At 39.1% G+C, this 25205-nt stretch overlaps 1 protein-coding gene across 1 annotated transcript; it reads left to right on the forward strand.

The window, feature by feature from the left end:
• Positions 1-5015: 5015 nt before the first annotated feature.
• matn4 (matrilin 4) lies at positions 5016-25205 on the forward strand. The gene is made up of 10 exons (XM_053636357.1): positions 5016-5251; positions 5671-6234; positions 8963-9085; positions 9224-9346; positions 16312-16434; positions 20850-20972; positions 21376-21789; positions 22486-22641; positions 22978-23082; positions 24947-25205. The coding sequence occupies exons 1-10, from the start codon at positions 5179-5181 to the stop codon at positions 25003-25005; spliced, it is 1863 nt and encodes a 620-aa protein (XP_053492332.1). The 5' UTR covers positions 5016-5178; the 3' UTR covers positions 25006-25205.

A 25205-nucleotide genomic window follows, 5' to 3' on the forward strand; every position in this document is an offset into this window, starting at 1 on the left:
AATGTCTTGCAAATTCATTCTGTGTCTTTGTTACAGATCATAACTGCACTCTAAATACTAGTATAGCTTAATGAGAAGTCTCTTAATTGTTTTCAGTCACTGTTCGGTTCATTTTGGAGAAGAGGGAAAACTATCCGGTCGCCTTAGGACCCTTCAGACCGAGTAGAACGAAGTAGTAGAGAGGGAGAGCGAGAGAGAGAGCGTGCGAGCTCGCGAGCGCGGTTAGTCTACCTGTCCCTTCTGGCCGACTGCATCTCATCTCTTCCCAGTACTTCGCCAAGGTGAGTAAGGGTTGATGCTTCAGCTCTTTCAGCTCTGTACACGTGAGAGGAGACCACAGAATCCCCATTTTGCAGGACTGAAAAGGAACACTTTTATTTTATTTTTGTATAAGGTATTAATGAATAATGTATTATGTACATTATAATAAACAAGTGAATGTTGGGAGGGGAATTTTGTAAATCAACAAGTTTTGTAAATCGGTTAATCTTTTGGCTCGTTTGTAATCGTCGCTAATATTTAAAATCAAATTATACCCAAATTGTAAACATTTTATAATGTATGAATCATGTAAAACGGCCGCGAATTCTGCTCTTCCCTCGCGCCCACAGCACGCTAGCATTGGACGAAATCAGTTAACAGCATATGAGACATTCCACCGAATGGGAGACATTTGCCTGTTTTAACTCTTTAAAATTAAATTAAATTTATATATATTTTCTATATATTTAATTTATATTTTTTTCAACACCGAACCTAATAACACATATTTCACTGTTCAAAATGTATATTGGTCAATCTCAGGTAAGTTTATTTCATTTTGTTTTACAAGGTTTCAAAGCGGGAGATGGATGCATTTTTCTCAGTCCTGTTACCAAAAATCTCGTGTCCTTTTACATGAAATGGTCGCTGCTCTTGGAACGCGTTTTATGAAATATTTCAGAATATTTTTTTTTATTTAAATGTTATATTTTATCGTACTTAAAATACTACCATAGTCGAAGACTGACACTTATTTTTCGTTTTAATCTGAGAAGCTGAAAGGAATTGTCTAAGTGAAACATTATGTACCTGAGGTTACATGTAAAAAGGTTGCTTTGTTCAAACGTAGTGAAAGTCACACATGGAAAAACAGGGACTGTTTCTTCTGAGAGTCTGCTTAAGCTAATATATGTCAGTAACAGTAGCAGAGTCCCACATCTGCTTCCAATTAACCTCTAACAAGAAGTTGCTGTTCCTTAACCCAGGGATATTATGAAGCTGTCAGTCAACCCTAAGTAATAGAAGCACAGCTCTCTAATTCTCTGTTGAGACCCTCTTCTGTGGTGAGATCCCCTTTTCTTTTGACAGTGCCCCAAGTTGAGCTGAGCAGAATGTGTGTGTTTCTCTTGTAGAGATTCCTCATGGCTTGATGTACACATGGTCATACATATAGAAAGAGTACTTTCACTTAGTTCTGTGAATTAATATTCATTCATTTTAATCTCCTTCACTTCATACAATTGTTTATTAACAGTGAAAAGCCCCTTCAACTTGGTCTTGTATGAAAAGTTCTGAACAGTTTAGAGTTAAGAGCAGGGTTATGTGTTCATAACTTTCCTTCGAACTTCACTAGTATGAAATTCAACAAAATTAATTTTGTTTATTAGGAGTCCTGAAAGTTATGTTGGTTTGTGTTGAGAATATCAGTAAACAGGAAATTAAATCCAGGTTCTCGGGACAAGTATTAATGGTTATTTTGGGCTTTTTTCTTAGAAAAAGGAGTAGGTGTATAAACTTTAAAATACTGGCTAAAGTTTACAAAACATAATAGTCTTAATATCGATAAAATAATAATAATAATTAAAAATGTTTTACAACCTGATCTCATATGAAATATGTTGGAATTGTAGCAAGTAAAAGCAATAAGTTGTATTTCTTAGTAAGTCATAAGAAAACTTGAGACTGCTTACTTTGTCCCCCACCTTAACCATAACCATTTATAACTTCTAATCTGAGTTTGATCATGCATTTTAATATGAATTTATCACCAAAACAAAACATTTTCAAAATTATACTTTTTTTTTTCGATATTAAAATGGCTTTGACCCTTTTGGGAAATTCATGCCTATATAAAGAGTGAATTTTCTGTGAAAGATAGCAACGCAGCCGTGGAATGCTGTCACTCACCAACTTCTCTCTGAGCTTCATTTTGTTCCTGCATGTCTTTCAGTCCTTCCTGTATCTTCTAGTGTTCTTTTGCCCTGCGTTATACTCCACTGTTCACAATTCGGCACTTAATTGCACCCATTTTTCTGACCTATCTGCAGTGAGTAGGTGGTAAACTTATCAGACCTCTACTATAAGTGTCTTCATTGCCTGCTGTTGTGGCATTGGTGTTGAACTCCCAGTGGTGTGTGTCAACCCCTGTGTACATTTGTTTTGTGAGATAACAACCTGCACTCAGATGTGTAGTTCTCATGCCCCCAATTTGCTTTGCAAATAGTAGCTGAAACAAGTAAATACATAGACTGAGATCCATAGAGTATAATCATGGATATCATCTGAATAAAGAATTATTTTACTTTGAGTTTATTTATATATTAAGCTATACATTTGGGTTTTATTAGTAAGACATAACTTTCCAAGTAGAGGGAAAGGAAAAATGAAGTAGCACACTTATCACAAATAAGTATTTTCATATTCATAATAATTGTAACAAACACCTGTCTTAGACAGGGTGTACAAATGAACTCCAGTTTAACTCTGCATGAAATATAACATTGAAGTAGAAGTTATGTAATCACTTTTATTCCCAAAGGAGTAGAATGGGCTGACGTGGGCCATTACTTTTCCTTTTACTTTTGTTGTGAGTTTCTTAACCTGCATCTTCTAAGATGCTCAGATGGAAATTTTGTTTCTATACGAGCACCTGTGTTGTTTTTATATGGCTGTTTTAACTATACACTCTGTTAGAACAATGTTGATTTACAGGATATAAGTACATTCAGGAATGTGGTGTTATTAATTTTATTCAGCCTGACCAGGGCAGGAGTTCATAAAACTACACATCTCTCAAGACTTCTATGGATAGTTTAAAGTTTTTTTTATTAGCTTCCTAAAGAGGTCTACATGAAACACTAAGGGTTACCCCAGCAGGACCAACATATTTTAGATCTTGTGACTGCAAAATGCAAATCTGATTGAAATGTAATTACACTTCCACTTCCAATATTCTAACACTAACTAACTAACTAACTAACTATAGACTGTGCAAGAAATTTATGTAAATGTATGCAATTAGGACTGAAACATGTATGTATTGTGACACTGCATAGAAGATTCTAGCTAGACTTTCCAGAGAAACGATGAACCAGGAAGTGGTTATACTGAAACTGATTCGTGTTAGGGAAGGTAAAGCTGCAAATTATGGCTGATCATAAAAAGCACTGTAGTGTGGTATTACTCTCTTTCTAATATCCTAATGAAAAAGAGGGGAAAAAAAACAGACAGCAAAATCTGTCAAGATCCATCGGCACTTTCAATTTAGATCATCTATTTAGTATCATAAGATAATGCATATAAACTGAAAGAAATTTTGACATTAATATATAAAAAAAATTCCTGGATGGTTACATGATATTCCAACAGTAATCCAACTGCACATTAGTAATCTTTCAATATTTAATAATAATAACTACAACTTCATTATAATATGTGGTATTATGAGTAGAATGTGTGAGTGCCTCAGTAACTCTTTAAAAGAATAGTTCACCCAAAAATGAAAATTCTGTCATAAATTTCTCACTCTCATGTTGTTCCAAACCCATAAGACTTTCCTTCATTTTTGGAGCATAAATGAAGACATTTTTAATGAAACCTGGGAGATTTCTGTCTCTCCATTTACAGTCCAAGTATCCAAAACTTTCAAGCTCCAAAAAGTTCATAAAGGCATAGTAAAAGTAATCCATGTGACTCAAGTGGTTTAATCCCAATTTTATGAAGCGATACGAATGCTTTGTGTGCGGAAAAAAACTAAAATTAATTGTGTATTCACAAAATATGTTCACTTTTGCATATATCTCCGACACGCATTCATGAGAGAACATTGTGTTGCACGTTGTGTTGACGTGACAGTGGACAAAAAAATGTCTGGAGGAAGATGGATTTCTTTTCCGATGTCTTTATGAACTTTTTGGAGCTTGAAAGTTTTGGTTACCTGGACTGTAGAAGGAGAGACAGAAATCTCCCAGGTTTCATTAAAAATGTCTTCATTTATGCTCTGAAGATGAATGAAAGTCTTATGGGTTTGGGATGACATGAGGGTGAGTAATTGATAACAGAATCTTCATTTTTGGGAGAACTATTGTTTTAACTACTCATGGATGATATCTAGACATGAAGTGCACACACATGCACTCACACACACGCATGCACACACACACTCGCACACACGCACACACACACACAGGGGCTCTTTGTATCAGTCAGACATAATGGAAAAAGGTCTGGTGATGCTGAAAAAAAAAAACCCACTGTGGTTCAGTCGAGTCCTAAAGGGAGCACAAATCAAACAGTTACACAACCTTTTACCTCAGAACTCTGATTATATAAAGTAGGAGAAAGAGCATGGCAGAAGGTCCCAAGGACTGGAAATGACTGATGTAGAGTGCTTGATAAGTTTATATGTACATTTCACACTTACTTTCTACTTCTAGTTTGAGTAATCTGCTGATGAGGAGCATATTCACAGCTTTGCTTAAGCCTTTTAACGTTTCCCAGTAATAGCCTCCTATATGATAATTGTACAAAGAATGCCATGCTTCAACAGTGATGTCCCTTCCCAGACCCTCCGAAAAGAACCATGTTTGTAGTCTCATATTACATGCTGCATGCCTTTTACAAGCTCAGCTGTGCAGATATTGTAATTTTCCTGTAATTACCTTGCACCGTATTTGAACCAACACCCTGCAAACATGCAAGTCATTTATGAGTTGAATAATTTCTGTGTTACCAACATCTGGTTGGAACTTCTACATGTTGCTGCAGGCAATCTGTTTGTCCAGGTTGGAATGAGCAGCTGTTCCTAAAATATATGCCTTGTGCTCTGACCTAGAACTCTCACTTTCTTTCTCTTGACCCCTTACAGACACCAGGGCAGATTGATTACACAGCAAGCCTGAGCATCAAGTGTCTAGAATGAAACATTTGTTTGTTTGTGTTGGTACACTGCTGGCTTTAGTGAACATCATGGAAGCGAGGCCAAAAGCAGGTAATTCTAAATAAAATACATCAAAACTCTAAGATCCAATTTATTTAAAATGCATAAAGTTTTATACAATATAGTTTGTGACACTGGTAAGCACTTTAACAGAAATCTGGATCAAGCTTGACTGGAGCTGTTGGGCTATCTACACATACTGCTAATAGGTTCTTTATTGCTGAAAGTAATTAGATAATATTTCTTTTCCATGTTAAAACTCCTATAGTGTTTCTAGTTTTGTCTAGTGGACATTACTTAAAGGTTTTACATGACAGTTAATTTGTTTATGTTTAGCCAGGTCAACATTGTTTACAACTTCCACCGTCTACTGTTTATTTCTGCCTCATGTTTATCTAAATATGCTGTGCTTGTCTCTTTTTGTTTTTTTTATATACCTCTCTGATCATACTTTTCTGGTTATACAGCAGGAGAAGAAAAGTGTAAGTCTGGCCCGGTTGACCTTGTCTTCATAATTGATGGCTCACGCAGTGTTCGGCCACACGAATTTGAGATGATGCGCAAGTTTATGATCGACATTATTAATGAGATGGACATCAGCCCCAATGTCACCCGTGTGGGTGTTGTTCAGTACTCTAGTCAAGTGCAGAATGTCTTTTCCCTGAAACAGTTAATTACTCATGAGGAAAAGATCAAAGCCATCAAAGAGATCATTCCATTGGCACAGGGTACCATGACTGGCCTGGCTATCCGTTATGCCATGAATGTGGCATTCTCTGCTGAGGAGGGGGCTCGGCCCAATGTGCCTCACGTAGCGCTGATTGTCACTGATGGGCGGCCTCAGGACCGTGTTGCTGAGGTAGCTGCGGCTGCTCGAGAGTCTGGGATCGAGATCTATGCTGTGGGAGTAGCCAGAGCTGACCTGACATCCCTGAGAGCAATGGCATCACCACCTTTTGAAGACCATATCTTCCTAGTGGAGACCTTCGATCTCATTCACCAGTTTGGGCTCCAGTTCCAAGACAAGCTTTGCAGTAAATAAATTTTTCTCATACTTCTGCTACAGTAAACACATACTGAATCTCCTCTAGCGCAGGGGTGTCAAACACAAATTCTGCCAGGACCACATCGGCATTTTTGTGAGCGCTTGAAGGGCCATAAACTATGCTATTCATTTTGTAACATTCTATCAATTAATACCAATAACTTATGCTCTGAAATTAGAATACAACACAGTATGTTTCTAGGGAAAAGAAGGGCTAAAACAAACTGTACTAGTGTATGTACTATGAGGGCTATGTGATACCATTAATTAATCTGATTAAAGGTATTTAAATTAGGGATGCACCGAAATGAAAATTCTTGGCCGAAGCCGAAACTGAATATAATGAAAAAAAGCTTGGCCGAAAGACGAAGGCCGAAACCGAACACCTTTTTTTTTTGGGTTTTTTCCATTTATTTTGCCATTTTTTTCACCATTGCATAAATTAAATAGTCAAAATGTGCTTTTTACTATTTTGTCTTGCTTTTCAAAGAAAAAAATCAATTACAAAAACTACAATTTCAAAATATTTATTTAACACTGAACATTTTTTTTCATTCCAGCAGGCATAGGCTGCCAACAAGGCACGATATAACTTTAAATAAATAAATGAGTAAAATAAAAATATTTTGATGTGGTCAGCTTTGAGCCCCCCTTGAATAGCCGATGTTAGGCCTATAACTGACTGCTGAAAGAATGGAACACTCTGTAGCCTACAACAAAAAGTGCATCAAAATGTGCATTGACAAGAGTGTAAAAAATGGTTCTATTCGGTTTTATACATCTGATTATATTGGGGATATATACCGCTCGCGTCCCTGTACACTTCGTGGAGTATTATAGTAGATATAGGATAGTTAGATACGTTGTTAATGTCATGTTCCCTTAAATAAATACGTCTTTACCTGCTTCCGTACTCTACTCCCTTACGTCTCGCAACTTGACAGAATACTCCGGAACAGAAACAAAACAAACGCACGTGTCCACAGTAAACAATGTCACGGTTGTCAACATCTGTAGAGCATGCTCTCATGCACGTATCACGGGCATGCGCGTGCCCGCTCATCGCTCCAAGCACACTGCGGAAGTGGAGGTCGTGAAATTCGTGGGTCTCACTCTGGTTGCTAGGCTATTTGGCGCGTCATCAAACACGTCATTGTTTGGTCAAATTTATTCGGACTTTTCACTTATTTGGCCGAACACCGAAAGTGCTTTTTTTTTTTGCTATTTTCGGCCGAATAATTTCGGTTGCCAAACATTCGGTGCATCCCTAATTTAAATATATATCTGTTTTTCCAAATATCACATATATAACATTAAAGTAGACATATAAAAAGAACTGCTTATCTGTGCTGAGCACATACTTACATGTCCTTACTATCCCATATTTCTTGTCTTCACACTTCATAAAAAAAAATTTCCCAACATTTTTGTAGGTCTCTACACTCAATGATTAATTTTGGGATTTGACGTCAATCACTGAATCACTGAAACTAAAGACCTGCATTTCTGAATCTTTTCTTGCACCAAACACTGCAGATGTGTTGATTATAACCAGTACAGAACTATTGTATGTGGCTGGTGTGAATCCTAGATAGTGTGAAAATGTTGAGTAGTAGTGTACAAGCCTTGTTTCACAAGGCGAGGCAGATTATTTGACCCATAGGTCTTGTGTTTGACACTTGGGCTCTAGCAGGTTTCACTGGAAAATAGTGTTTAAGTCTGCTGAATAAGAAATTCAGCTTTTGCTTTGCCTTATATGTCAGACTTAGGCAATTAGAGTCTTAACTCATTTATTGTCACGTCACAGCAAATCAGCAACTACAATTCCCAGAATGCAACATAAACTACAAACATGGCCTACAAGGGCTACACTTCCCATACACACACGCGCACACCTTCTCCCGGGTTCTGATCACAGACACCTGCACCCAATCACACACACACACACACACACACACACACACAGCGTATTTAAGTGATGGTTAAAGCATTACTAGCTTGTGATGTATGCACTCAGCAGCCTCGTCTCTTTCGTGAACCATGCCTTAGTTTCCGTATTCGTTAACCTGATTTTGCAGGTAGGAAGGCAGGCAGAGGTCAGACGATCAGGCAAACAGGCAGTACTAGGCTTAGGCAGATAATCGTAGTCAACAAACAATGCAAATATCAAAACCAGGTTAGCGAATATGGAAACTAAGGCTTGGTTCACGACAGAGACGAGGCTGCTGAGCGTATACTTCGTAAGCTAGTAATGCTTTAACCGTCACTTAAATACTGTGTGTGTGTGTGATTGGGTGCAGGTGTCCGTGATCAGAACTTGGGAGAAAGTGCACGCGTGTGTGTGTGTGTGGGAAGTGTAGTCCTCGTCGGCCATGTTTGTAGTTTACGCTGCATTCTGGGAATTGTAGTTGCTGGTTTGCTGTGACGTGACATTTATTTAATTGATTAAATTGACATTAGCAGCTGAGCTATTACACAAAGGCAGTAAATGTTACGGTTGATTTGAAAGTAAAATTTAAATATTGAAATTATAATGTTCAAGTGCAGTATTTTATGTATGCATATTTTCTTTTTTCTTTTTTTTTTAATTAATTAAACATTAAGTTTACTTTTTTTTTTGCCCATAGGTTAATCTGAGGTCAAATGATAACTAAATGATCTCTTATTTAATTTAAATGATTCTGTCTGAGTACTTAAGTGTGATTTTTATTTTTCAGAAATTGATCTTTGCGTTGAGTCTGACCATGGGTGTGATCATATCTGTGAGAGTTCATCTGACTCCTATCAGTGTATCTGCTTGCCAGGTTACACACTCCAAGATGATGGCAAGACCTGTAAAGGTGTGTACTACAGAACACAGCTGTTGGGAATTGTGCCTATGCAAAACTGAAAAATTATTTGTAGTAAATTTAAACAGAATGTTTAATGTCATGAGAGTTTTTATCTATGTGCTTTTATATGCTTACCTTTGATTTTAGGTATTGATTTGTGTGCGGAGGAGAAGCATGACTGTGAGCAAATCTGTATCAGTTCTCCTGGGTCTTTCAACTGTGACTGCAATACAGGCTATGCACTCAATGAAGATAAGAGGACCTGCACAAGTTAGTGACAATGTACATAGATTTACAGAGATGTAAATGTATATTCAGTTCAATAGAAATGGTGTAAGCAGTAGAAACAGATGTGCCTAAATACTTGAACATTGCCTACTCCTAAATCAGATAGATATGTGACAACTAATTAGACAACCAGCTCTCTGAAGAATTCTTTTTATGCACTTCTAGTTCATGGATAACTGCAAAAGGCCAATTAATTCAGTGTCCATTAAACTCAGTAGGTCCATATTTTGTGAATTTTACTGTAGAACTAATCAAAGGGTCCGATGTGGCTGCAGGTTTTCATTCTAGCCCAATAGGAGGCACACCTGGTAGTTGATAGGGGACCAAGATGAACTGATTAAACAAATGGAATCAAGTGTGACTCCGGGCATGGTTGAAATGAAAGCCTGCAGCCACTCCGGCCCTTTGTGGATAAGATTAAAGACTCCTTTAAAGTATTAATTTTCCATTCATTTTATTTAAGAGTTTCATTAAAGATTGATGCATTTCAATGTTTAGAAATTTTGGTGGGATTATTTCTGGTACAATTATTTTATACTAATATTTTACCTATCATAATATGTTTATTGAAGAAGACACGTAAGGATAGATATTATTTTTAAAAAAATGTTTTTTTTAAAAAAAAAAAAATACAATATAGTATATCAAGAAGAAACACCAGAAACCAAAATGCTTAAACAAAACCCTGTCAAAATGAATAGAAAAATAACACTCTTTTTAATGTTTTGTTAAAAAAATAGATTTTTTTAAAAGGCCAAGAAAACAAACAAACCCAGATGTGTGCTTATAATGTATTTAGTCATAACTATAGCATAATAAGCATAATTGAGCATAATGGAGGTTAGGATGGATGTAAGTGCAGATAAGAGCTTTTTTTAAAGAGAGGCAGGCAGACAAATCCAAATCATGAGACAATAGTGTGGTCAAAAAAACAGCCAATGTGTCATGCGATCAGCAAACGGGCATAAACGTGGCAAAACAGGAATCAAGAATGAGGGCGAGAACAAGATCAAAACAATAACACATGAACCAAGAAACAAAAGCTTGGTATGTGAAAAACTCACGTAATACTTCACGAAGTGCAAAGAGCCACAAGGGGTTTAAATGACAAACATAATCAAGAGTGAACACAAAACAGCTGAGTCTAATGTTGACACATACGGGAAACAACCAATGACAATACAGGACATAAATCATAACATAAACCATAACAAACCATAACAAATGCACGTGTGGAAAGTAAACAAAAGCTCCCTTTTCGGTTTCCGGACATGCTGCATGCTAAAGCACTAGCTCGAGGGGAAATCGTGACAGAAACCCGCCCCACCTCCCCCAAAGACAGAACACACTCCCCTCCTCTGGTGGTCCTGGCCCTCTGGGCAAAATGTCTTCAGCTGAACAGGGAGGCTGAGCGGTGTCCTCAGCTGAGAAGGAAGGCAGAGCGACATCCTCAGTGGTGTAGACCACCTCGCCACAGCACACACATCCTATAAGGGTACCGCTTTGGACAAAGCCTTCGAGGAGGTGACCCCTGTAGTGGAATGAGCCCTTATGCCCAGAGGCGTAGCGAGACTGCACATCCCATAAGCGAAAGAGATTGCTTACACTATCCAATTAGAGATCCGCTGCTTCAACACAGCTTCACCTCTACTGTCGCCGCCAAAGCAGACCAGCAGCTTCTTCGACTTACGCCACTAGCCAGAGTGGTGGATGTAATTACAGAGAGCCCTTACTGGACACAGTAGGTGCAATTTCTCTTGTTCCAGTGTGTTGAACAGAGGAGGGCACAAAACCTGCAACACTACCATCTGGGCAGCAGACACAGGCACTTTAGGAATATAATCTAGAATATAGAAAGGCCGTGGCTAATCCAGGGGCAAAGTCAAGGCAGTAAGGGGCAAGAGAGAGAGCTTGTAGATCTCCTACTCGCTTAAGAGATGTCAGGGCCCACAGAAGAGCTACCTTTAGAGTCAGAAGCTTCTCTGTAGCTGACTGTAAGGGCTCAAATGGATCACCTGACAGACCTTCCAGGACCACAGAAAGGTCCCAGGAAGGTATGCGTGCCCTGCAGATGGGCGTCAGCTGCCTGACACCACACACAAACCTCAATGTTAGAGGATGTTGCCCAACAGAGGCTCCATCAATAAGGGTGGGGCTGGCCAAAATGGCGGCCACGATGACCCTGATTGTAGAAGGAGCCAACCCTACTGAGAAACATCCTTATAAGAATTCCAGTATTGTAGCTATTGCACAGTTTACCTGGTCTAGCTGTTCCTCACACCATGAGACAAAAAGTCACCACTTGAGCACATATAATTTCCTAGCATTCAACATGGTCTCTACAACCTCAGTTGCGAGACCAGAATCTATGAGCTGGTGCCCCTCCACAGGCCAGACCCACACTGTCCATAGTTCCAGCCGATGCGGTACGCATTGCCTCCAACAAGAACCTCAGGAACTTCCTGTGACTGGGTGATATTTCTATGTGGAAATATGCATCTTTTAGATCTATTGTCACAAACCAGTCCTCGCACTGAATCTGTGGAATGATAAGTTTGAGCGTCAGCATTTGAACCTGTATGTCCGAAGAGTACGGTTCAGATGGTGCAGATCTAAAATTGGCCACATACTCCTGTTTTTTACAGACCAGGAAATAATGGCTACAAAAACCTCCCTCCCTCAGGGAACGGGGTACATGTTCTGTGGCCCCTTTGTCCAAGAAGGATCTTACTTCCTGCAGTAATGTCAGGCTCTGCTCGGTGCTGACTATTGTGGTGAGCACACCTCTGAACTGGGGGGTGTGTTTAACTCTGACCTGGATCTGGTAACCATTTTCTACGGTAGACAGAACCCATGGAGACACATTTGGCAGTAGTTTCCATGCTGCCAGATAGTCTTTTAGTGACATTAACTCTTCCACATTCTGTTGGAGGGAAAGCATAAGCTTTTCCTTGCCCTGTGACAGCTCACTGACCAGAGAAGACTGAAAACTTGGGACAGCCTTGGCTAGGGGAGGCCCTACAGTAGTACTGAGGGCTAACTGCCCTAACAACCACACGTCCATTGACACGTTCTTCTATGGTTCCTCAGTTCTGCTCCTTCTTTGTCTACTTGACCTTCATAATCATTTTCAGATCAGGACTATTAGCAGGCTGCGACTGTGGCCGCAGACGAGACCTGCTGCTGCATAGGCCTTGCCCACAAAAGCCAAGATCACCTTACATGGCTTGGATGGCAAAGCCGGCCCCCTGAATTACCTGCCATCGATGGAGAGAGGTAGCTCGCAAGTGCCTCCTCCACCTTCGGCATGGCTAAATAGCAGTGCTGTTTATTCCCCACATTGGCCGAATCATCCGACGTTGCGGGGTTATAAATACGGCTAGTGTATGGTTTTCCCCAGAAGCATGATATTTCATCATGCACTTCTGGTAAAAAGTTTTCTGTGGTGTGATTGAGATTTATATTCACTGCTTTAATAATCACTTCAAACAGCTCATCTCCGGCTCCTTTTACAGATCCATACGGGATCCCCAGGACCTAAGCAAGATCATGGTCAAGAGCAATCACCCTTTACAACTCAATCTCGGGATCAGTTTAAGAGGGCCTTCCTCACTCTGTTTGACAATTGAGTACCTGGTAATGCCCTTGGACTGATGAATGCACCAGCCATCTTCCATCATGACATCAACAAGGTCCTGAGGGAGGCCCTTGACCCTAAATGTTTGTCTATCTAGATGACATTCTCATCTGCTGTCCGTCGATGGATGAATACATTAGTTCATGTCAGAAGGGTTCTCCAGTTGCTCCTAGAGAACGATCTCTAAGTAAAATTGGAGAAAACACTTTTCTGTGCTCAGTCACCTTTTGGGGGTTTGGTGGTATTCAAGGATCATCTGAGCATGGACCCAACCAAGATCAAGGCAGTCATGGACTGGCCATGTCTGACATCTCTCCACCTAATTCAATGCTTTCTAGGCTTTACTAAAATGCTTTCTAGGCATTACTGAGCATTTTTCCTGGCTCTTCTTCTAGAATTTTAGCACCATACAACCATAACACTTTACAAACAAGTCTACCAGGCAGTTTCAGTTGAACTCAGAAGCCCAGGAGACTTTAAAGAGCTCAAGCACCACCTGTCCATGCATCCATTCCTGCAGCACCCAGATCCTGAGCTCCCTTTTATGGTAGAGGTGAATGCCTGTGATGTAGGCATAGGGGCAGTTCTTTCCCAACAGTCCAGCTCTGAGAGTAACCTGCACCCCTGTGCCTTCTCTGTGCATCATCTCACTGCTGTGGAGCGTAATGACAATATTGTGGCCCAGGACCTCTTGGCAGTAAAACTACTGGAGGGAACAGAACACCTATTCCTGGTCTGGACAGACCATAAGAACTTGGTCTACATTGAGCAGGCTAAGTGCCATAACCCTTGCCAGGAAAGTTGGGCACTCTTTGTTTCACGGTTTAATTTTGTGCTGTCATATTGACCAGATTCAAAGAACATCAAGCCCATTGCCCTCTCCTGCCAGTGGGAGCCCCATATTATGAGTGCCCACCAGAAACTATAGTCCTTGAAATGCAAATTGTGGCTCTGGTTCATGGTGGTTGGAAATCGGCACTTGGGGTGAGCCCAACCCAGGTGGAGGGCCTCCAGGTTATGTTCCCACCTCATTCAGGGTCAAAGTGCTGTGGTGGGGACATGCCTCAACCTTTGACTCTCATCCAGGCTCACCCACACACTGGAATTCCATAGGCACTTCTAGTGGCCACATATATACCAAGACATTCAGACATATACAGTTGCAATCAAAAGTATTCAACCCCCATTGCAAATCAGGTTTATTATCAAAATATACAGGCTTTCAGCTGTTTGCAATGACCAAATCAAATAAAAGAAACTGAAATAGTTAAACAACGAATGCTTCAAGTGGTTCCCTCAAATTCAACTGAAAATGCAACTTATAATGATTTCTCCAGTTTAAAAATTTATCAACCCCCTGAATAGAATCCCTCACAACAGAACAAATATGCAAAACAGGTGTTGTCTCAAGCACCCTTGATGCAACTAATCAAGGGATTCATTAGTTGCACCAGATGTGCTTGAGCTGGAACACATGAAATACCTGAACTGGCTAGGGGTAGAAAATGCATGAAAAACCTGGTTGGGGCAGAAAAAGGAAGCTATCAATGGCTGCAACCAGATTTCTGAAAAGGCAGGTTGTGAAAACCCTTGAGTGACTGCAAAAGACCTGCAACAAGACTTGGTGGCAACAGGCACTGAGGTTTCAGTGAGCACAGTCTGGTACATACTAAATGCAGAAGGTTTCCATGCCAGAACTCCAAAACGTACACCACTACTGACCCAAAAGCACAAGAAAAGTTGGCTCAAAATCATATAAATAAGCCACATAAGCTTTGGGATTCTGTTCTGTGAAGCGATGAAACATAACTGGAACTTTTCGCCACAATGGATCAGCGGTATGTCTGGAGAAAGAAGAATGAAGAAAGAACACTCTGTCCACAGTCAAGCAACGTGGTGGCTCAGTGATGCTCTGGGGCTGCTTTTCATCCTCTGGCACTGGAAACCTGCAGTGTTTGGAAGGTAAGGTGGATTCATTGAGGTATCAGGAAATCCTAGGAGAAAACATCTTGCCATCTGTGAGGAAGTTGAAGCTTGGGTGGTGTTTGACCTTCCAACAGGACAATGATCTCAAACATATCTCAAATTTCACCAAGGCTTGGTTGCAGAAGAAGTCCTGGAAGATTCTTCAGAGCCATCACTGTCACCTGACTTAAACCCCATAGAAAATCTCTGGTGGGACATGAAGAAGGCGGTTGCAACACGCAAACCCAAGAATATTACTGAACTGGAGGCCATTGCTCATGATGAATGGGCTAAGATTCCTCAGGAACCAGAAGCTGGTGTCTGGCTAGGCATCTCATTTGCAGCAGGTCATAACAGCAAACAGGTGCTCTACTAAGTACTAAAGATGCTTGTCATGAAGGGGTTGAATAATTTTGAAACTGGAAAAATCATTGAAAGTTGCATTTTCAGTTGAATTTGGGGAAACCACTTGACGCATTCATTCTGTTGAACTAGTATAATTGCTTTGGTTTGATTTGTTCATTGCAAACAGCTGAAAGTCTGTCAATTTTGATGATAAACCTGATTTGCAATGAGGGTTGAATTATTTTGATTATTAAGAAATGTAAATAAAATGCACTGTAGCCCATTCTTATAGCATGCAGTCACTGACTACATTAGAGAAGAAGACACCTTTGAGATTTTTAAAAAGTACTTTGAAGGTTTAAATAAAAATTTAGTAAGTAAAAAGTAAGGATTTTAAAAGAAAAAGTGTTTAATTTCAATAGCACTCAAGTGAATTATAAATACAGCAAAACAATACTTAAATATAGTAACCAAAAGACAAGAATCCCAGGAGACATGTTACATGTGCCAAACTGGGATGAAAATGGTGGGATAAAAAAAAGTTACATCAACGCATAATTACTTGCTACTCCTTGTAATTTCTCTTAATACATTAGCTTGTCCAACTTTTAGGTGTATATCACCACCAAGTATATGGATGTCTGTGGTACAACAGTAACTTTTACACCCAGCAACTCATGCACATTTTTATCTAGGGGGGTCAGCCAATCAGTGAGCAAATATGGCTGTTCTAGACTGCACCTTTCCTGGTGGATGCAGTAGTACTCTTTTATAAATACAATTCCTTGTAAAAAAAAAAAATACAAATGTGTCTTTTAAAATTATTTAAGGTACATAATTTCACTGTAATTACCTTTAGACACAAAAGGTGTACACTACCACCCTACTGACAAGGAATCCTACAATTTAAGACCCCTTTTGATACATTCATATAAATTTAGTCACCAACTACAAATTTCCATAAAACTTCATGAAGCCTGTTATGTCTTTGTTTTTCCAGTGATTGACTATTGTTCATTTGGGAATCAAAGCTGTGATCATGAATGTGTGAGCGTATTAAAGGGATACCATTGCCGCTGTAACGAGGGATACACACTTCAAGCAGATAGAAAGACCTGCCAGGGTATGTATGGACCAATTAAAGTACATACTTTTGAAGTGTCTATTTGATGGAGTAGAATTAAAGTTCTTAAACTGAATATTCCAACATATTTTGGAAATTCCTATAACAGATTCTTATGTTAAACCCATATATCAAAACTTGATTTTCAATTTTTACTTTGAGGAAAGGTTTGCTGTAATTGTATACATTTTCAGAATCACGGATATAAAGTCATCCATCTTTGAACTTTAAAAGTTTCCTAGTGTTTGTTCCTGCATCCTGGAATGACTCTAAAAAACATGTACAATATATCATTTTGCCAAAGCCCTTAGACTATAATATGGCTTTTCCAGACTTCCTTTTGCCGCTAAATAACAGCAAATCTGAAATAATGTAGTAAGTTGTCCAAAGTTAGTGAGCAACAGGGACAGTAACTTTTTTTCTCTTTTGACATTTAAAGTAATTGATTTACTGTTTTAAAAAATGCTTATTATGACTATTGTGACATTTTCTCAAGATTTCAAGATTGGCTTTCTGGCAAAACTTTGTTTTATGGCGCTCGGAAGAATTTTGGATATTTTAATGAATGAATATCAATCCATTAAAAATTTTAATCGAGTTAATCACAATCATGGGCTGTGATTAATCATGATTAATCGCAAATTTAGAAATACTAGGATTTAAACGTTCAGTTGAAATAAATAAATGCATGGAAAATAAGGAAACAGATTCTTCAGTTTTATTATTGCAACCATTAACCACAACATCTCTTAAATTGTTGAGGCATCCATTTGAACTGCAGACATATTGAGCAGAAACCAACAACTGTTACAAAGTAATGTCTGCTACAAAGTCACAAATAGCTTATCGGTTATTGTTTTGCATAGTAACATCAACTCAAATGAATGCAACAATAAGTAGGCCTATTTTAGAAATGGAATGCCATAATGTCTGTGAAGAGACAGCGTGAGAAATCTCTACATTCTTGGTTGAAGATAATTACTTCAAACAGTGTGCATCTCTGCAACATGCCTCCTGTCAACCAATCATACAGTTTACTCTTCTTTCAACCAATTGCTCAGGCAGACTAGCTTGTTCACATTTTCAGATGATAGAGCTGACCTCTTATGCAGAATGTGGCCTGCCAAAGAGAACAGTATCTCACATGGCACTGTTGAGGCAGGTGTAGCCAAGTACATTTTTGCAATATGGGCCAGCTTACCATATGTACCTGCTTGTGATGACCACCAATGTAGTGGACATGTTTCTATGCTGACACAGGGCTCTGCCTTGTACCTCTCTAGAGATTTATCTGTGGACAGTACCTCTTCATCAGACTCTGACTCTGATCCCATGAGTAGGAGGGCCATCTTCTTCTTTGGTGGCTCTGGCTCCACTTTTTCTCCAGAGGTCTGTGGTGCAGGTTCTCTATCCTTCAGAATCTCACTCAGCTTTTGCCACACCTCTCCCCTTTCTGCTCTGGGCAAGCACCTAAGGTCTTTGAACCTAGGATCTAGAGCGGTCGCCACCTTTAACTACCACAGGTTTGAGTTCTCCTTTCGCCCGTTGAGGTCCTTTGTGAATGCAGCCTTGAAGTGCACTATGTAGGCAGGGTCAACATCAGAGACCTCCACTGTACGCAGGTGATGACGGTGCAGGTAGCACCATGGAGCAGGATACATACTTTTCACCACCTAGGAGCTCAGTGATGTACCTACAGTGCAAACAGAGCACCACAAAATTGACTTAATGACTACAAATTATGTCTAGATGACTTACAAATGACTTATTTTTATCAGTAAAATTGGAGAAGACAGAGAAATCACATTACCTGCAGGGCGCCAGCACCGTTTCCAACTTTGCCAACCTGTCATATTCAGCTGAGGTTAGCATGGCGAAGTTGTGATTCTGCTGTGCCAGCGTTGCTTTCAGTGGATCTTTGTTGTGTTGAATCCACCTTACCATTTCAAGAGTTTTATTCCAGCGTGTCGGTATATCCTGGACGAGGGGCTCCTCTATTAGTCCATGAGAGGCTTGCTGAGCTTTCAGCTTCACGGTGTTTGCGGGACTGTGTCTGAAGTGTCCTACTATTTTACGGCACTTGGCTAAAACGCTGTCAAATCCGCTGTCCCGTAAAACCACGGTGATCACCCTTTGTATCATATGCGCCACACACGGCACATGCTCGAATGGTAGACTCCTTGCAGCCGCAATCATAACACGAGCGCTGTCTGTTCCTATAGTTGTGACCTTGCCCGTTATTTCCCACTCATTTGCAACCTTGATAAACTGGCTAGCGCATGCTTCGGCAAAATCACTGCAGTAAGTGCATACAACTTTGGTTTTATCAAAACTCCCATCTCGAAGCTTTTTATACCGAAACTTGTCGTTCAGCAGGGCGGACACCGTCTCCTCTGTCATTGTATTACTCGCGTGTGCCTTGCCCTAATCACACAAAGCTAGGTAACCATCCGCGCTGTAATAACGCGAAGAAGTTGGGGTCAAACTTGATTTTCAAATTAAAAAAATTAAACATAAAAACATTTTTAAATAATAATGCGTTAAAATTTTTAGATTAATCTCATGCGTTACAGCCCTAATATATATATATATATATATATATATATATATATATATATATATATATATATATATTCACACACACACACACACACACATGTATGTATGTATGTATGTATATATACATACATATGTATGTGTGCATGCATGCATGTAAACTCCGCGCACACAAGGCAGAGGCGGGAACCAAGCCCACATCCCTGGAAGTGCGTGGCAAAAGTCACAATGCCTCAGAATATGTGATTTCAGTTTTTGATTTTTAAGTAATTTTCAAAAATCTCTAAGAAGATGTTTTCACATCATCATTGGCGAGCAAGAGTAGATTGATGATTGATTCAAAGTCAAATCTAAAGCACATTAGTGTGCAAGAAGTAAAGGGATCTGAATACTGCAAATATATACTGTGTGTGTTTGTATGTATGTATGTATGTATGTATGTGTGTGTGTGTGTGTGTATATATATATATATATATATATATATATATATATATATATATATATATATATATATATATATTAGTGCCCTCCACTAATATTGGCTGTGAATAATTCTTTATTGTTTAACCTTTTGATATTTTGTTAAAACAATTCAAATATATTCTTCTCTCATGGAAATCAAACAACTGAAATCAAAACAGGTTTATAAAAAAATATCTTTGTTAAATATTAAATATAGGTGTGCAACAATTATTGGCACTATTTTAGTCAATACTTTGTGCTACCTCCCTTTGCCAATATAATAGCTCTGAGTCTTCTCCTATGATGCCTGATGAGGTTGGAGAATACATGGCAAGGGATCTGAGACCATTCCTCCATACAGAATCTCTCCAGATCCTTCAAATTTCGAGGTCCATGCTGGACTCTCCTCTTCAGTTCACCCCACAGGTTTTCTATGGGTTTCAAGTCAAGGGACTGGAATGGCCATGGCAGGAACTTGATTTGGTGGTCAGTAAACCATTTTTTGTTGATTTTGATGTATGTTTTTGATCAGTGTCCTGCTGGAAGATCCAACCATGGCATTTTCTGGCTTTCTGGCAAAGGCAGTCAGGTTTTCATGTAATATCTATTGATATTTGATGAGTACATGATGCCATGTATCCTAACAAAATGCCCAGGTCCTCTGGCAGAAAAACAGCCTCAAAACATTAAAGAGCCACCACCATATGTTACCATGGGCATGGGGTACTTTTCCATATGGCTACCTCTCTGTGCGTTCCAAAACCCACGTCTGGTGTTTATAAACCCAAAAAAGCTCTATTTTGGTTTCATCTGACCATATAACCTGATCCTATTTGAAGTTCAAGTAGTGTCTGGCAAACTGAAGATGCTTGAGTTTGTTTTTGGATGAGAGTAGAGTTTTTTTTCTTGAAATCCTTCCAAACAACTTGTGGTGATGTAGGTGACTTCAGATTGTAGTTTTGGAGACTTTCTGACCCCAGAGTATTTACATGAATTTTTTTAACAAAAGATCAAAAGGTTAAACAACAAAGACATTCAGTAACCCAATTAAGACAATACTCTGATTAAGAAACTACCATGTAAACAGAGATTATTGATTACCTTAATCCGACTAAAGTCGTATTTGAAGTAAACACAAATCGAATTAAGACATGTGGAGTATTCCTATTTTAGTCACATTACAAAGATGGCCATGATAGATTAAACCAATAATAAAATTGTTTTCTTTTTTTAAAAATAACTGGTGGTTTTGCAATGCCAGTACATTGAGGCAAAATTAAAAATGGTTGTGCAATCATTGTATGTAGTGGTATATTCCAAACAATTTTCATATCAATAATTCTTTAAATCACTTGTCTGTTTGCTTTGTTTGTTTTCTTGTTCTTGTTTTTTTCTAGCGGACAACCTGTGTAATGTAGTACAGCATGGCTGTCAGCACCAGTGTGTGAGTACACCAGGATCCTATCACTGTATCTGCCCTGAGGGTCATCTTCTCCAAGACAATGGAAAGAGCTGTGGAAGTATGAACTGCATACAACAAATCAATATTCAAGCTAAATATTTTACTCTCCCTGTTTACTCCTGGTTTTATTTAAATAAAGCAACCTATGGATGTTCCTTCAGAACAATATACAGTGCATCCGGAAAGTATTCACAGCGCTTCACTTTTTCCACATTTTGTTATGTTACAGCCGTATTCCAAAATGGATTAAATTCATTATTTTCCTCAAAATTCTACAAACAATACCCCATAATGACAAAGTGAAAAGAAGTTTGTTTGAAATCTTTGCAAATTTGCTGTGAATATTTTCCGGATACACTGTACATAATTGATCAAGAGAAGTTTAAGATGTGGTGTTTTTGTTTTTTGTTTTAAAAAAATCTTTTTTGTCTTATCATTAATATACCTTCCCTCAATTTTAGGCTGCAGATCAGCCAACATTGACCTGGTTCTCTTGATTGATGGCTCTAAGAGTGTGCGACCAGAAAACTTTGAGCTTGTCAAGCAGTTTGTCAACCAGGTTGTGGACCAACTAGATATATCTGCTCATGGGACACGTGTGGGTCTTGTACAGTACTCCAGCCAGGTGAGGACTGAGTTCCCACTAAGTATGTACAAGAGCAAGGAAGAGATCAAGGCAGCTGTGATGAAAGTAGCCTACATGGAGAAAGGAACCATGACAGGGCTAGCACTAAAGCACCTGGTGCAGGATAGCTTCTCTGAGGCTGAGGGTGCCCGTGCTGCCTTAAGAAACATACCCCGTGTTGGGCTGGTGTTTACTGATGGACGTTCTCAGGATAACATAACAGAGTGGGCCAAGAAGGCCAAGGAGGCAGGTGAGCTGCAGCCCAAAATTGCAAAATACAGACATGTTAATCAGTGTTAATCACACTACACAGATTAACTATTGTATGGTTAATGTCTTTGTACTTTCAACACTGATGAAGTATGCTATAAAATAAGTGTCCTGTGTGACTTCAAATGCACAAATAGTACACGTAATGTGTCCAAACACTTCATAACAACAGATAACTCTCATTTTAGCTTCTAAAGTAGGATCACACAAACCATCATATCTCTGTATGCACCACCTCTGTCTTATTAGCATATTTACACAATGACATGAGGAAATTTCAGTACACGTCATTGTGTCAATGCAAAAACATAAAAACAGATGACTACCATGAGTATGTGAGGGCCAGGGTAAGCTCAGGCCACCCTGAGCTTGCATAGCTTGCTCACAGTTATCTAGGTAAAATGACAGATTCAAACTCACACGTGGTATATGTTTTGGTACAGTTGGCCACCATTGCTCAAATGCCACTTTAGGCAGTTGCCATTGTGGATGTGTCAGCCCTGTTTGAAAGGCTAATGAAGTACCAATTGCAAGACATCAAGATAAATGAGTCCAGCCACCTTGACTTACCACTACTACTCATATCTTCATAAAACTGCAGAGTGTTCCACATTTATTTTTCACTGTTTGTGTTATGATATGAATCTTAAAGAGCTACATGTATTATGTTTTACAGGAATTACAATGTATGCTGTTGGTGTGGGCAAAGCTGTAGAGGACGAGCTGAGAGAGATTGCCTCTGAGCCACTGGAGAAACATTTCTTCTACACCTCTGACTTCACCTCTGACTTCAACCAGATTGCAGAGAACCTTAAACTCAATGTCTGTCCAGGTATGTGGAAAAGAGAAATTTTGGTCCCTGAAACAGAGAACACTTTCAGAGAACATGAATACACATTTGAAACCAAGCAGAGTATATATATTAGATGAATGAGGCAGAGTTTTGTCACCACTGAAAAAATTATCCTCTTGAACCATCTGGAGGACATTGTGTTTGTTGGCATGAGTACTAAAACATATGGCAACAAACACATATTTACTGGATACAAGTTTAATAATCAAATTTCAAATATTCCAATATAAAAGCTACTGAAATATGGAATGTGTTCTTCCCTCCTTCCTTCCTTCCCTCCTTCCTTAATTCCTTCCTTCCTTCATGTGTTTGCAGAAGAGAGTCAGGGTAAAATAGAGGTCAAGGACCCTTGTGCCTGTGATACTCTTGTGGAGTTCCAGCAGGCTACTATGGTCACTCTGAACCAGCTCAACAAGAAATATATCCTTTTTAGTTCTGTATCTTATCAACTAAAATTTTTATAATAGAAGTGTGTGTGTGTGTGTGTGTGTGTGTGTGTGTGTGTGTGTGTGTGTGTGCACGCATGCGTGCGTGCATTCCTACAAAAAGGAATATTTGAGAGATTTTCCTATTTGGTTACTCAGATTAAGGTTAGAGTTAAATTTAGGTGCAGGCATAGCATTAATTTAATTGGCTGCATTAATAATTGGAAGTGGAAGACACCTTTTTATGTTTACTTTTTTTTTCTTTTTACAACATCCAACTCATTTAAGCCAAAAGCCCTCCTATAAAGAAGTCTGTAATATGACTGTCTGACTCCGTAATAGTGTTTCACCACCAGACATTACAGTTTGGCATGTTGGTATAGTTACAAATTAGTATAGTATTACTAATATAATACTATACCCTGGTTACTAATATAATCCTATACCCTGGTCAAATACATGTGTCCATTTTCCATTGCATAGTGTAAGTAGGTAGGTATTAGCTTGGGTTAATGTTATCTCAATATCTTTTTTGTGCCATCATTTAACTCTGACTGCTGGAGCCCTACTTACAGCAAATGGAAATATCTGGTTCCGCTTCTCGGACCAAATGAAACTTCTTCTTCAGTTCCCCATTGTACACAGTGAGAATGTTGTCAGATAGTGCTACTGAAGATGGCAGTACGATAATGTGTGGTATAAAAAGTGATGGTAGCTAGCTAGATTTGTGATGGTTCTGTGGTGATTACATTTGATCACTCAATGGTCTGCATTATTTGTAGCCCACATATCCTTGTATAGGATAGTGGGATCATGGATTTGTTATCGTACCATGAGCTACTGCACTGTCCTGTGAAACAATGTGATCAAAAATGAGCTTCTGTAGTGCAATTCCCATACCAATTATATAGCAGTGACAAGTGTTTTTTGTTTCCAAAAAAGGCATTGTTTTGAGAATTGAATTAACTATCTCTCCATGACAGACAAATTGTTTATCATGTTATCATTTCAAGGGACAGATGGATAAATACTGGTCAAACCACTTATTCAGCGATGACCAGTGATGGTCCTGGAGACTGGCTTGACCTTTCAACAAAGTAACGTATGATTTGCAGTATTTGCGATAAATTCCAGTATCATACAGCCATCGTACAAGGTCTTCTTACCTTGTACACATATTGGACCACGTATATGCCATAATGAGCTACCACCTTGACAGTCGGTGACTACAGTCAGAGCTACAGGTATCCTGTCCTCCAAGCTGGGCATAGCCTGTTCTCATCTCATCTCTGCTACCTCTCTGGGTGTAGTTTTTTACATATTACTTGCCCATTTTTTGTAGAATGCCTGCTAAATTCAAGGCAGCCTTTCCTATGTTAGCATTGCTAGCTTCACTTTGTTCGCCATATTATGTCTATACATGCACTGTATAAAAAGCTATATAGCAAGATACACACTCATGCAGACAGTGTCTGCTTACATTGCAAAGCTATGTGCTCACTGCCTCGAAACTGGCAAATCTAAAAGTCCCTTAAGGCCCTTCCTTACAAGGAACCTGGGATTCCTGCCAAGTCTTTGTGAATCATTTTTAATTTTACGCCCAATTTTGTGAATCAGACAATTGACCTTGCAACATTATTATTTATTTATTTATTTTGCTAAAGCCAACTTTCAGAGCATACCTTTCTATGCGTGATCCATTTACTGCAATTCTACATCATTATCTGACTTTGTTGAAAGGTCCCTGCATATGCAAGCATGCACACAAGAAGATATCCAAGTTTATTTGTGGTTCATAGAACCACAGTTACATAGGTAACTGGCATTTTTCCACTATCCTGGGTCCTTAATTGTATCACTGTCAGCAATGACTACACGATTGGAGTATCTGGAGAAGCAGCTGCTCAAAAGGAAATGAGATTATTACATCATCTGCAAGACTAGAACTTTCATGGCTGAGCTCCAGTGATGGCCCAGATTGGCTTTAAAATAAGTTTTACATAACCAAAGGTCTGCTGGTATAGAACATATTTACTGCATTTACATTAACAATGACTGTGCAGGATCATACATGCACTGGACTCCATGCTAGATGCAGTTTTCCTTGTACCCTGTTTA

This window comes from Ictalurus furcatus, chromosome 11 (genome assembly GCF_023375685.1).
Source record: "Ictalurus furcatus strain D&B chromosome 11, Billie_1.0, whole genome shotgun sequence".
NCBI lineage: Eukaryota > Metazoa > Chordata > Actinopteri > Siluriformes > Ictaluridae > Ictalurus > Ictalurus furcatus.

Excerpts from the sequence above, each read along its gene's own strand:
- matn4 (XM_053636357.1), top strand. The coding sequence starts at position 5,179 with ATGAAACATTTGTTTGTTTGTGTTGGTACACTGCTGGCTTTAGTGAAC. Across the intron at positions 6,235-8,962 it reads GTTCCAAGACAAGCTTTGCA|AAATTGATCTTTGCGTTGAG; the intron begins GTAAATAAATTT and ends TTTATTTTTCAG. Across the intron at positions 9,086-9,223 it reads TGATGGCAAGACCTGTAAAG|GTATTGATTTGTGTGCGGAG; the intron begins GTGTGTACTACA and ends CTTTGATTTTAG.